Here is a 13862-nt window from a genome sequence, read left to right as displayed (position 1 = left end):
TAACTAACTAACTACTAACTAACTAACTAACTAACTAACTAACTAACTAACTAACTAACTAACTAACTACTAACTAACTAACTAACTAACTAACTAACTAACTAACTAACTAACTAACTAACTAACTAACTAACTAACTAACTAACTAACTAACTAACTAACTAACTAACTACTACTAACTAACTAACTAACTAACTAACTAACTAACTACTAACTAACTAACTAACTAACTAAACTGACTAACTACTAACTAACTAACTAACTAACTAACTAACTAACTGACTAACTAACTAACTAACTAACTAACTAACTACTAACTTACTAACTTACTAACTAACTACCTAACTAACTAACTAACAACTTGGACTAACTGACTGACTTTTTAACGAGATATAAGGGACTTATTTTTGCTACAAATATTATCTATTATCCTTATAGATCTTATTATAATATATTAACTTTTAAATCTTTTAGATCGCTTGTGGTCAAAACGATTATGAATTGGAATTCTTAGAAGAACGAATTTTTTCACCTTGCGAAAATCATCCAGATAATTATATTGATCAATTGTTTGATATAAGTAATGCAAATATTGAACAGACCGAAGATGGATGTAACACGAACAGTGGAGGGATCACTGCCGGTAATTATCATCTACCTACTTCTGAGGATATCTTCGAGAATATATTTATAGAAGGATGTAAATTTTATAAAATTTTTGGATTTCTGTATACTTGACAGTTAAATGTTGAGGTATTCAAAAAGGAACGTGGAACATGGCAACCCACCATTTACACTCAAAAGCGTGATGATACTTGTACAGCCTGTTTTAGTAAGGTGGAACTGTGGAATTCCTATTTAAAAAATACACCAGCAGAACAATTGACCTGTCCATTTACGAAGGGAGTAAGTATTAAGAATTAATTATGAATTTATATTAAAATATAATTTGAATTTTAGCAAAGATTTGATTTCGATATTAATGAGCCCACCTTTATGTCACTACCAATTCGCAATGCCGAAGGAGAATACAAGATTCACGTTATGTCTGGTTCTGAATTAGATGATTTTTTTATATGTGCTGAAATTTATGCAATGTTACATAAGATTTAGATTTAATTTAATGTCCGTAACATTATGTTGTTTATTTCAATAATATCCTCCAATTTGATTTTGCACTTCTAAAAGCATTTAAATAAATAATATCCGTAAGAATCAATAACAGGACTTTACTATATACATACTTTAAAATACCATTAATATTATTTTATATTCATTTTTAAATTAGGATTTTTCTATGTCAAATTTCATATAGTAGTTTAGCGGTTAAATCTGTCTATATATTTGCAAAATTTTTAATATACTCTTTCAATACTGCACTTACGACTCCCAGACTAATAAAACTATCACCACTATCAATAACTTTACTGAAATTTCTAATAGCTTATTCTAAGTATTACCTCAGAATTTACACCTCTCGAGTTCCTAAAATAATTAATTTTCAAGTATATTTTAATAAAATATATAAACTAGTCCATAGTCTGCTATATGTATATAGTCCGGTATATATACTTGTCCATAGTCTGGTATATAGACTAGTCTATAGTCTGGTAGGTAGATTAGTCTATAGTAGAGTATATAGACTAGTCTGTACATAGTCTATAGTACTATTCTATAGTCTGGTGTAAAGACTATTCTATAGTCCGGTGCATAAACTAGTCTATAGTTTGGTATATAGACTAGTCGATAGTCTGATATATAGACTGGTCTATTGCCTGGTATATAGACTACATAGTCTATAGTCTGGTATATAGGTTAGGCAATAGTCTGGTATATAGATTAGCCAATAGTCTGGTATATAGTCTATTCTATAGCATAGGCTATAGTTTAGAATGTACTCTAGTCCTTAGTCTATTCTATATACTAGTATATAGCCTAGTTTATAGTCTATAGAGTTTAGAATATATTCTAGCACTTAGTATAGTCTATAGTTTAGGTCTATTGAATAGTCCGCAGTCTGGTATATAGTCTAGTCTATAGTCTGGTACATAGACTAGTCTATGGTCTGGTGCCTAGACTAGTCTATAGTCTATTGTCTGGTGCATAGACTAGTCTATAGTCTGATATATAGACTAACCTATAGTCTGGTATATAGACTAGACTATAGTCTGGTATATAGGCTAGTCTATAGTCTGGTATAGAATATAGTTTGTCCTTAGTCTAGTCTATAGTTTAGGTCTATAGAATAGTCCGTAGTCTGGTATATATAGAAGTTTATAGTCTGGTGTATAAATTAGTCTATAGTGTGGTATATAGACTAGTCTTTAGTCTGGTGCATAGTCTAGCCTATAGTCTGGTGTATAGACTAGTCTATAGTCTGCTGCATAGACTAGTCTATAGTCCGGCGCATAGACTAGTAGTGTGGTATATAGACTAGTCTATATATGATATATAGTCTAGTCTATAGTCTGGTACACATACTAGTTGATAGTCTGGTATATGGACTAGTATATAGTCTGTTATATAGACTAGTCTATAGTCTAGTCTATGGTTTATTCTATAGTCTACTCTATAGCCTAGTCTATAGTATATGATGTACTCTAATCCTTAGTCTAGCCTATAATTTAAGCATTAGTCTATAGCCTAGTTTATGGACTACTCTGTAGTCTGGAATATAGACTAGTATATAGATTAGTCTGTAGTCTGGTATATAGACTAGTCTATATTCTGATATATAGACTAGTCTATAATCTGGTCTATAGACCGGTCTATAGTCTAGTTCATGGTCTATCTAATAGATAATAGACTAATCCCTGATCTCTCAATTGTCTGGACTATAGTATAGACTGTAGTCTAGACTATAGCCCGATCGATAGTTCTGGAAGGAATCCTCGGAAAGACAATTTATTGTTAATTTATTACAATTGATTAACTCATTATTTTGATATTTGGATTAGGCAATTGTCATGTACTCTATTACGACATTAATTGGATTTATAATATATTTTCGTGTTATTTTTTTAAGTTCTGCTTTTATCAAAATATTTTTGTAAAGTCTAGTTAAAAGCAATTACCAGATTTATGTTTTTGGCTAATAATTACAAATTTTGATAAAAAGTAATACATTTAGATGGGTTTAAATAGGGCTAGCTAATATGTTTGTAAAGTTATTACAAGTTTAATTTACAAATAAATATTTAGTTAATTTGCAGTGCTTAAACTATGAAGTTGAATTTTTTTGCAATAATTTTAAGTTCGATAAATGTGAGTATTAAGTTTATATGTATTGAAGATTTGAAGATTCTAACTACTTTCCATGGGGTTTACAAAAAATATTAAGATGTATTGCTATATAAATCACAAGATGAGTAATAATAAGGACTTGGTATAGTATAGTACATACATACATATAATTACCTATTTTGATTCCTTAGGTTTGACTTAGTCGATGCAGAGAAATCTGGTTGCCACCGGTATTATTATTTTAACAATGACTTCAATTTATTTCAGATCGCCTATAGTCAAAATAACTATGAATTTGAATTCATAAACGAAGGAATTTTTTCACCCTGCGAAAATTATCCAAATAATTATCTTGATCAACTCTTTGATGTTACTAATTTAGATATCGCACAAACTGAGGACGGAAGTTTGATCCTTAATGGTTATATCACTTTAAAAACTACAGTGGAGAAGCCATTACCGGTAATTGATATCCCTAAGTATAAATTAAATTTATTCCGGATTTTCATCCTTTCAGGTATCTTTTGAATTATTCAAATTTGAACGGGGTAAATGGCAACCTACAGTTTACTCTATGAAGCGTGGTGATGCATGTACTTCCTTTTTTAACAAAGCAGAAGTATGGTTTCCCTATTTAGAAAATACCCCAGCGGAAGAATTAAAATGTCCATTTACTGCAGGTGTATGTATATATAAAACACATATTAATTACATTACAACTGCAATCGATATTTTGATAAAGATTTATAATAATTCGTAAATTATATCGATTTGTTTTCTTTTTTAATTAATATAATTAAATTTACCAAATCTAATTATATACAATTTATCTTTTAGCAAAGAATAGACTTTGATATCAAAAAACCAACTTATGTGTCACTGCCAATACGTAATGGCGAAGGAGAATACAAAATCCATGGTAAAGCTGGATCTGAAAATGATGATTTATTTTTTTGTGTCGATGTTTTTGCAATGCTTCATAAAGTGTAATTAATATAAAACATTAATAAATATTGTACATTAAAGAAAAACTATAATTTTCAAAAACAATGTTTTTTTTTATTGGCAAAAAGTTTCATTACCATGTAAGGAGTTAAAATGCAAAAATTTACTTAATAAACTAGACTATAAACTAAATAATAGACTAAACTAAACTAGACTATAGTCTAGTCTATAGTCTAATCCAGGGGTCGGCAAACTTTTGAGTCGGAAGAGCCAAAATTTACAGTTTACGAAACATATGTTTTAAAAGAGCCACAAAATTTTTGTTTATTAAAACTTTAAAAATTTTCATATGAAATCCAAAAAGCCCTAAGTTGCAAAAAAATCAAAATCGACTTTTTGATTGATTATGACGCACCGTATCAAAATACATGTTCCTGCTAAATTTTACACTCCTATAATTAAAATCAGCGTCATCAAAGAAATTCTAAAAGGTTATGTTCTAAAATTACCTTAAAATTCATGAAAATTTTAAATTTTTAACTTCGAAACTGTGAAATGTTATAAATTGGCATCAAATAAAACAAAAATGGCACTTTTAGCGAATCCTTGTAATATAGAGATTATTTTAACAGATTTAGAATTTTTTCAAAGAAAAATTCCAATTTCCGAAAATCTTTATGAAAACAAAGAAGCCTTATGACTTCCATGTTTCGGCCTATTTGACCAACAAACCCCGATTCGAATTTAGTTGAAATACTTTATGAATTCAGTTCAAAAACATAATTTTTGATTTAATTATCTACAGGACATTCTGCAAGGAATCTTTCTTATAGATTTTTGACTACAAATACTTTTTGAATTTTTATGTGCCATTCGAATACATTTTTTAAAATATAGAAGTTTATTAGAGTAGGGCTTTTCGAAGTATATCAGGAAATGTAAAAATAACGAAAATTGATGATGAAGCTAATACAGCATAAAGTAATATATTAATTTGGCGGTAATTAAGATAAAGTTTTATTTATGCATACAGAAATTATATTGTGATGTATTGCGGACATCGAACCATATTTTACCAACCCCAATATAAGGTCCTTTTCAGAAAATGACTAACGATCATAATTTACTTAACAGTAGCAATATTTCAACGAAATTCAAAATAAACAACTTTTATAAGAACCAATATCTATCTTCCAAATTTGATTTTAATGCTCATAACTGTCTTAATAATATCTGTATTATGACGAAATTCAACACAAACAAGAACAAAAATCTCTTTACCAAATTTGGTGACTATCGACTCATATTGATTGATCCTACCACCATATAAGATCACCACTAGAAAATTACCCTATCGCTCTTAAGTGACTTAATAATAGCAGTAAGCGACGAAATTTGACACAAACAAGTTTTATAAGAACAAAATTTCTCGACCAAATTTTAAGAGGATCCGAACATAATTGACCAATCCCCTTTTATAAGGTCTACTTCGGAAAATGACTCTAACGCTCATAACTGATTTAATAATACATATTAGTATAGCGACGCAATTCGACACAAACAAGTATTATAGGAAGAAAAATCTCTCTCCAAAATTTTTTAATGATCAGTTCATTGTTGACCATACCCGCATATAAATTCTTCTTCAGAAAATGACTTTTACGCTCATAACAGGCTTAATAATACCAGCATAGTTGTGAAATTCGTCATAAACAAATTTATAGAAACAAAAATATCTGTACCAAATTTAATAAGATGGGTTCCGAATTGATACTACCAACCAACACCCAATATTGAAGTTTTCAAATAGACCAATTTTTTAGTATTTAACTGTATCCAAACTCTCCACATTATTAATTAATTAATTAATTACGATACTTTCAATTTCCAAAAAATATGTTTTATTTCGAAAAACATGAAAATTTCGAAATGTACGATCATGATTTACATCTTATCTAATGGCACTTCGTAGGAGCGCTCATGATGCCCCATTCGTTTATAGTGAACTTTTCAGTGGGAGAGATAGGTTTGTATGGCTTTAGAAAGTTTCACAAACGACTCTTAACATTCATTTGTTAGTTGGCTTTTTACCTAACTCTATCAATTGGCTTTTAAACTTTGACTATTTTCTATAACCAAAGCTTTACTTTTTAAATTGATCAACTGCATTTCTAGAGATCCAATACCAATTCCAAATGGCACAATGGTAAATAAAAGCATGGAAATGACTGAAAACTAATTGTTTTGTTTTCGTTCTTTCTTGCCCAAAAATAATTTGCTTTATTTTGCTTACGTACAAAACGATTAAACAAAGATGAAAAGTTGTGTATATTGTAGAAACGTTTGCGAATTGTTTTGTTAGTTTTAACAAACACTGCTCGTTAATCGATTCAGAAAAATTTTAAAATATATAAATATTTGTATATAAAATAAGAAAGTGTTTATGAAACTAAAGAGCCACAGCTCAACATCCAAAGAGTCGCATTTGGCTAGCGAGCCGTAGTTTGCCGACCCCTGGTCTAGTCTATAGTCTAGTCTATAGTCTAGTCTATAGTCTAGTCTATAGTCTAGTCTATAGTCTAGTCTATAGTCTAGTCTATAGTCTAGTCTATAGTCTAGTCTATAGTCTAGTCTATAGTCTAGTCTATAGTCTAGTCTATAGTCTAGTCTATAGTCTAGTCTATAGTCTAGTCTATAGTCTAGTCTATAGTCTAGTCTATAGTCTAGTCTATAGTCTAGTCTATAGTCTAGTCTATAGTCTAGTCTATAGTCTAGTCTATAGTCTAGTCTATAGTCTAGTCTATAGTCTAGTCTATAGTCTAGTCTATAGTCTAGTCTATAGTCTAGTCTATAGTCTAGTCTATAGTCTAGTCTATAGTCTAGTCTATAGTCTAGTCTATAGTCTAGTCTATAGTCTAGTCTATAGTCTAGTCTATAGTCTAGTCTATAGTCTAGTCTATAGTCTAGTCTATAGTCTAGTCTATAGTCTAGTCTATAGTCTAGTCTATAGTCTAGTCTATAGTCTAGTCTATAGTCTAGTCTATAGTCTAGTCTATAGTCTAGTCTATAGTCTAGTCTATAGTCTAGTCTATAGTCTAGTCTATAGTCTAGTCTATAGTCTAGTCTATAGTCTAGTCTATAGTCTAGTCTATAGTCTAGTCTATAGTCTAGTCTAGTCTAGTCTATAGTCTAGTCTATAGTCTAGTCTATAGTCTAGTCTATAGTCTAGTCTATAGTCTAGTCTATAGTCTAGTCTATAGTCTAGTCTATAGTCTAGTCTATAGTCTAGTCTATAGTCTAGTCTATAGTCTAGTCTATAGTCTAGTCTATAGTCTAGTCTATAGTCTAGTCTATAGTTAGTCTATAGTCTAGTCTATAGTCTAGTCTATAGTCTAGTCTATAGTCTAGTCTATAGTCTAGTCTATAGTCTAGTCTATAGTCTAGTCTATAGTCTAGTCTATAGTCTAGTCTATAGTCTAGTCTATAGTCTAGTCTATAGTCTAGTCTATAGTCTAGTCTATAGTCTAGTCTATATTCTAGTCTAGTCTATAGTCTAGTCTATATTCTAGTCTAGATAGTCTAGTCTATATTCTAGTCTAGTCTATAGTCTAGTCTAGTCTAGTCTAGTCTAGTCTAGTCTAGTCTAGTCTAGTCTAGTCTATAGTCTAGTCTATAGTCTAGTCTATAGTCTAGTCTATAGTCTAGTCTATAGTCTAGTCTATAGTCTAGTCTATAGTCTAGTCTATAGTCTAGTCTATAGTCTAGTCTATAGTCTAGTCTATAGTCTAGTCTATAGTCTAGTCTATAGTCTAGTCTATAGTCTAGTCTATAGTCTAGTCTATAGTCTATAGTCTAGTCTATAGTCTAGTCTATAGTCTATAGTCTAGTCTATAGTCTAGTCTATAGTCTAGTCTATAGTCTAGTCTATAGTCTAGTCTATAGAGTCTATAGTCTATAGTCTAGTCTATAGTCTAGTCTATAGTCTAGTCTAGTCTATAGCTAGTCTAGTCTAGTCTAGTCTAGTCTAGTCTAGTCTAGTCTAGTCTAGTCTAGTCTAGTCTAGTCTAGTCTAGTCTATAGTCTAGTCAGTCTAGTCTATAGTCTAGTCTAGTCTAGTCTATAGTCTAGTCTAGTCTAGTCTAGTCTAGTCTAGTCTATAGTCTAGTATAGTCTAGTCTATAGTCTAGTCTATAGTCTAGTCTATAGTCTAGTCTATAGTCTAGTCTATAGTCTAGTCTATAGTCTAGTCTATAGTCTAGTCTATAGTCTAGTCTATAGTCTAGTCTATAGTCTAGTCTATAGTCTAGTCTATAGTCTAGTCTATAGTCTAGTTATAGTCTATAGTCTAGTCTATAGTCTAGTCTATAGTCTAGTCTATAGTCTAGTCTATAGTCTAGTCTATAGTTCTAGTCTAGTCATAGTCTAGTCTATAGTCTAGTCTTAGTCTAGTCTATAGTCTAGTCTATAGTCTAGTCTATAGTCTAGTCTATAGTCTGTCTATAGTCTAGTCTATAGTCTAGTCTATAGTCTATAGTCTAGTCTAGTCTAGTTAGTCTAGTCTATAGTCTAGTCTAGTCTAGTCTAGTTATAGTCTAGTCTAGTCTAGTCTAGTCTAGGTCTAGTCTAGTCTCTAGTCTATTCTAGTCTAGTCTAAGTCTAGTCTAGTAGTCTAGTCTAGTCTATAGTTAGTCTATAGTCTAGTCTATAGTCTAGTCTATAGTCTAGTCTATAGTCTAGTCTATAGTCTAGTCTATAGTCTAGTCTATAGTCTAGTCTATAGTTAGTCTATAGTCTAGTCTATAGTCTAGTCTATAGTCTAGTCTATAGTCTAGTCTCTAGTCTAGTCTATAGTCTAGTCTATAGTCTAGTCTATAGTCATAGTCTATTAGTCTAGTCTATAGTCTAGTCTATAGTCTAGTCTATAGTCTAGTCTATAGTCTAGTCTATAGTCTAGTCTATAGTCTAGTCTATAGTCTAGTCTATAGTCTAGTCTATAGTCTAGTCTATAGTCTAGTCTATAGTCTAGTCTATAGTCTAGTCTATAGTCTAGTCTATAGTCTAGTCTATAGTCTAGTCTATAGTCTAGTCTATAGTCTAGTCTATAGTCTAGTCTATAGTCTAGTCTATAGTCTAGTCTATAGTCTAGTCTATAGTCTAGTCTATAGTCTAGTCTATAGTCTAGTCTATAGTCTAGTCTATAGTCTAGTCTATAGTCTAGTCTATAGTCTAGTCTATAGTCTAGTCTATAGTCTAGTCTATAGTCTAGTCTATAGTCTAGTCTATAGTCTAGTCTATAGTCTAGTCTATAGTCTAGTCTATAGTCTAGTCTATAGTCTAGTCTATAGTCTAGTCTATAGTCTAGTCTATAGTCTAGTCTATAGTCTAGTCTATAGTCTAGTCTATAGTCTAGTCTATAGTCTAGTCTATAGTCTAGTCTATAGTCTATAGTCTAGTCTATAGTCTAGTCTATAGTCTAGTCTATAGTCTAGTCTATAGTCTAGTCTATAGTCTAGTCTTAGTCTAGTCTATAGTCTAGTCTATAGTCTAGTCTATAGTCTAGTCTATAGTCTAGTCTATAGTCTAGTCTATAGTCTAGTCTATAGTCTAGTCTATAGTCTAGTCTATAGTCTAGTCTATAGTCTAGTCTATAGTCTAGTCTATAGTCTATAGTCTAGTCTATAGTCTAGTCTATAGTCTAGTCTAGTCTATAGTCTAGTCTAGTCTAGTCTAGCTATAGTCTAGTCTAGTCTAGTCTATAGTCTAGTCTAGTCTCTAGTCTAGTCTAGTCTAGTCTATAGTCTAGTCTAGTCTATAGTCTAGTCTAGTCTATAGTCTAGTCTATAGTCTAGTCTATAGTCTAGTCTATAGTCTAGTCTATAGTCTAGTCTATAGTCTAGTCTATAGTCTAGTCTATAGTCTAGTCTATAGTCTAGTCTATAGTCTAGTCTATAGTCTAGTCTAGTCTAGTCTATAGTCTAGTCTATAGTCTAGTCTATAGTCTAGTCTATAGTCTAGTCTATAGTCTAGTCTATAGTCTAGTCTATAGTCTAGTCTATAGTCTAGTCTATAGTCTAGTCTATAGTCTAGTCTATAGTCTAGTCTATAGTCTAGTCTATAGTCTAGTCTATAGTCTAGTCTATAGTCTAGTCTATAGTCTAGTCTATAGTCTAGTCTATAGTCTAGTCTATAGTCTAGTCTATAGTCTAGTCTATAGTCTAGTCTATAGTCTAGTCTATAGTCTAGTCTATAGTCTAGTCTATAGTCTAGTCTATAGTCTAGTCTATAGTCTAGTCTATAGTCTAGTCTATAGTCTAGTCTATAGTCTAGTCTATAGTCTAGTCTATAGTCTAGTCTATAGTCTAGTCTATAGTCTAGTCTATAGTCTAGTCTATAGTCTAGTCTATAGTCTAGTCTATAGTCTAGTCTATAGTCTAGTCTATAGTCTAGTCTATAGTCTAGTCTATAGTCTAGTCTATAGTCTAGTCTATAGTCTAGTCTATAGACTAGTCTATAGTCTAGTCTATAGTCTAGTCTATAGTCTAGTCTATAGTCTAGTCTATAGTCTAGTCTATAGTCTAGTCTATAGTCTAGTCTATAGTCTAGTCTATAGTCTAGACTATAGTCTAGTCTATAGTCTAGTCTATAGTCTAGTCTATAGTCTAGTCTATAGTCTAGTCTATAGTCTAGTCTATAGTCTAGTCTATAGTCTAGTCTAGTCTAGTCTATAGTCTAGTCTATAGTCTAGTCTAAGTCTAGTCTATAGTCTATAGTCTAGTCTATAGTCTAGTCTATAGTCTAGTCTATAGTCTAGTCTATAGTCTAGTCTATAGTCTAGTCTATAGTCTAGTCTATAGTCTAGTCTATAGTCTAGTCTATAGTCTAGTCTATAGTCTAGTCTATAGTCTAGTCTATAGTCTAGTCTATAGTCTCTAGTCTATAGTCTAGTCTATAGTCTAGTCTATAGTCTAGTCTATAGTCTAGTCTATAGTCTAGTCTATAGTCTAGTATAGTCTAGTCTATAGTCTAGTCTATAGTCTAGTCTATAGTCTAGTCTATAGTCTAGTCTATAGTCTAGTCTATAGTCTAGTCTATAGTCTAGTCTATAGTCTAGTCTATAGTCTAGTCTATAGTCTAGTCTATAGTCTAGTCTATAGTCTAGTCTATAGTCTAGTCTATAGTCTAGTCTATAGTCTAGACTATAGTCTAGTCTATAGTCTAGTCTATAGTCTAGTCTATAGTCTAGTCTATAGTCTAGTCTAAGTCTAGTATAGTCTAGTCTATAGTCTAGTCTATAGTCTAGTCTATAGTCTAGTCTATAGTCTAGTCTATAGTCTAGTCTATAGTCTAGTCTATAGTCTAGTCTATAGTCTAGTCTATAGTCTAGTCTATAGTCTAGTCTATAGTCTAGTCTATAGTCTAGTCTATAGTCTAGTCTATAGTCTAGTCTATAGTCTAGTCTATAGTCTAGTCTATAGTCTAGTCTATAGTCTAGTCTATAGTCTGTAGTCTAGTATATAGTCTAGTATATAGTCTAGTATATAGTCTAGTATATAGTCTAGTATAGTCTAGTATATAGTCTAGTATATAGTCTAGTCTATAGTCTAGTATTAGTCTACTCTATAGTCTAGTCTATAGTCTAGTCTATAGTCTAGTCTATAGTCTAGTCTATAGTCTAGTCTATAGTCTAGTCTATAGTCTAGTCTATAGTCTAGTCTATAGTCTAGTCTATAGTCTAGTCTATAGTCTAGTCTATAGTCTAGTCTATAGTCTAGTCTATAGTCTAGTCTATAGTCTAGTCTATAGTCTAGTCTATAGTCTAGTCTATAGTCTAGTCTATAGTCTAGTCTATAGTCTAGTCTATAGTCTAGTCTATAGTCTAGTCTATGTCTAGTCTATAGTCTAGTCTATAGTCTAGTCTATAGTCTAGTCTATAGTCTAGCCTATAGTAGTCTATAGTCTAGTCTATAGTCTAGTCTATAGTCTAGTCTATAGTCTAGTCTTTAGTCTAGTCTATAGTCTAGTCTATAGTCTAGTCTATAGTCTAGTCTATAGTCTAGTCTATAGTCTAGTCTATAGTCTAGTCTATAGTCTAGTCTATAGTCTAGTCTATAGTCTAGTCTATAGTCTAGTCTATAGTCTAGTCTATAGTCTAGTCTATAGTCTAGTCTATAGTCTAGTCTATAGTCTAGTCTATAGTCTAGTCTATAGTCTAGTCTAGTCTATAGTCTAGTCTATAGTCTAGTCTATAGTCTAGTCTATAGTCTAGTCTATAGTCTAGTCTATAGTCTAGTCTATAGTCTAGTCTATAGTCTAGTCTATAGTCTAGTCTATAGTCTAGTCTATAGTCTAGTCTATAGTCTAGTCTATAGTCTAGTCTATAGTCTAGTCTATAGTCTAGTCTATAGTCTAGTCTATAGTCTAGTCTATAGTCTAGTCTATAGTCTAGTCTATAGTCTAGTCTATAGTCTAGTCTATAGTCTAGTCTATAGTCTAGTCTATAGTCTAGTCTATAGTCTAGTCTATAGTCTAGTCTATAGTCTAGTCTATAGTCTAGTCTATAGTCTAGTCTATAGTCTAGTCTATAGTCTAGTCTATAGTCTAGTCTATAGTCTAGTCTATAGTCTAGTCTATAGTCTAGTCTATAGTCTAGTCTATAGTCTAGTCTAAGTCTAGTTCTAAAGTCTAGTAGTCTATAGTCTAGTCTACAGTCTAAGAACATTGCACAGTGGTATAGGAAAAAAAAAGAGGGAAATAATTCGGTAACTTCTAAACGGTTAATCGATTTTAATGAAATTTGGTGTGCACAAAGAGGAGGTGTTGTCGAGTTTAGGTTTTGAATTTGGACCTTATAGGCCAACCAGGGGCCGGCGGGGGTCCTCAAATTAGGACACCTCGGCTATGTTAATTTTAAAACGATCCTATTTCTTCATTTGAGTTCCGATTTAAAAAAATTTCGTATATAGAATCTCCTCATCGAGCACTATAAAAAATGTCGTCGTAGCAGTAAATTATCTCTTATAGTTTAGGAGATATTCGCATTTGAATATTAAAATTTTAAAATTTTTACCGTCCTTACTTTAGTTTTTTTGATAATTAGCAGGTCCCAATATTTCCGATTTTCGCCATTTTTTTTATTTGCTTAACAACAAGTTTATATACCAAGCAGTGAAAGAATTATGTAAAAATCATGACTGAGTCCAAGTTATAGGCATTTAAATTTAAAAATTAAAAAAAGGCGATTTTTTGACATTTTTTTGGGAAAAAAGTATCTTTTTCTTTTAAGTTATCTAAAAAGTTTCTAAGAAGATGTATATAGAATTTATACTTTTTTGGAAAGCTGACTTTACATAAAATACGATAAATGAAACAAAACCTAAAAATTTTTGATACCGAGGGGACCAGGTCCATCCAAAAAACCCTATTTTTTATGGAAAATTAAATTTTGAGCAAAAATTCTCAAATCGCATAGTCGATATCAAATTATAGTGACCTGTTTTATATGACCCAATAAGTTCTTAATCATTTTGTAACGGGTTTCGATAACCCCGCCCCTGGTATGGATATAATAGGCAAAAAACCAAAAAATCCCATTTTTGGGATTTTTTAAAACTTTTTTGGGAATTCCGGGATTTCTAATAAGAAAATTCGAAATTTTTATTTAATTTTGGATTTTG

At 31.3% G+C, this 13862-nt stretch overlaps 2 protein-coding genes across 2 annotated transcripts; both read left to right on the top strand.

The window, feature by feature from the left end:
- The first annotated feature begins 584 nt into the window (after window positions 1-584).
- LOC119608737 lies at window positions 585-1113 on the top strand. Its single transcript, XM_037963286.1, has 3 exons — window positions 585-643; window positions 742-906; window positions 961-1113. The coding sequence occupies exons 1-3, from the start codon at window positions 608-610 to the stop codon at window positions 1111-1113; spliced, it is 354 nt and encodes a 117-aa protein (XP_037819214.1). The 5' UTR covers window positions 585-607.
- Window positions 1114-3178: 2065 nt separating this feature from the next.
- On the top strand, window positions 3179-4280 carry LOC119608736. The gene is made up of 4 exons (XM_037963285.1): window positions 3179-3264; window positions 3511-3705; window positions 3761-3925; window positions 4081-4280. The coding sequence occupies exons 1-4, from the start codon at window positions 3223-3225 to the stop codon at window positions 4231-4233; spliced, it is 555 nt and encodes a 184-aa protein (XP_037819213.1). The 5' UTR covers window positions 3179-3222; the 3' UTR covers window positions 4234-4280.
- Window positions 4281-13862: the final 9582 nt, after the last annotated feature.

Source organism: Lucilia sericata, unplaced genomic scaffold (assembly GCF_015586225.1).
Source record: "Lucilia sericata isolate MDLA Ls3-8-SP2 unplaced genomic scaffold, ASM1558622v1 Contig000877F_arrow, whole genome shotgun sequence".
NCBI lineage: Eukaryota > Metazoa > Arthropoda > Insecta > Diptera > Calliphoridae > Lucilia > Lucilia sericata.
The sequence above is the reverse complement of the archived record's forward strand: the minus strand, read 5'-3'. Positions and strand labels throughout refer to the sequence as shown.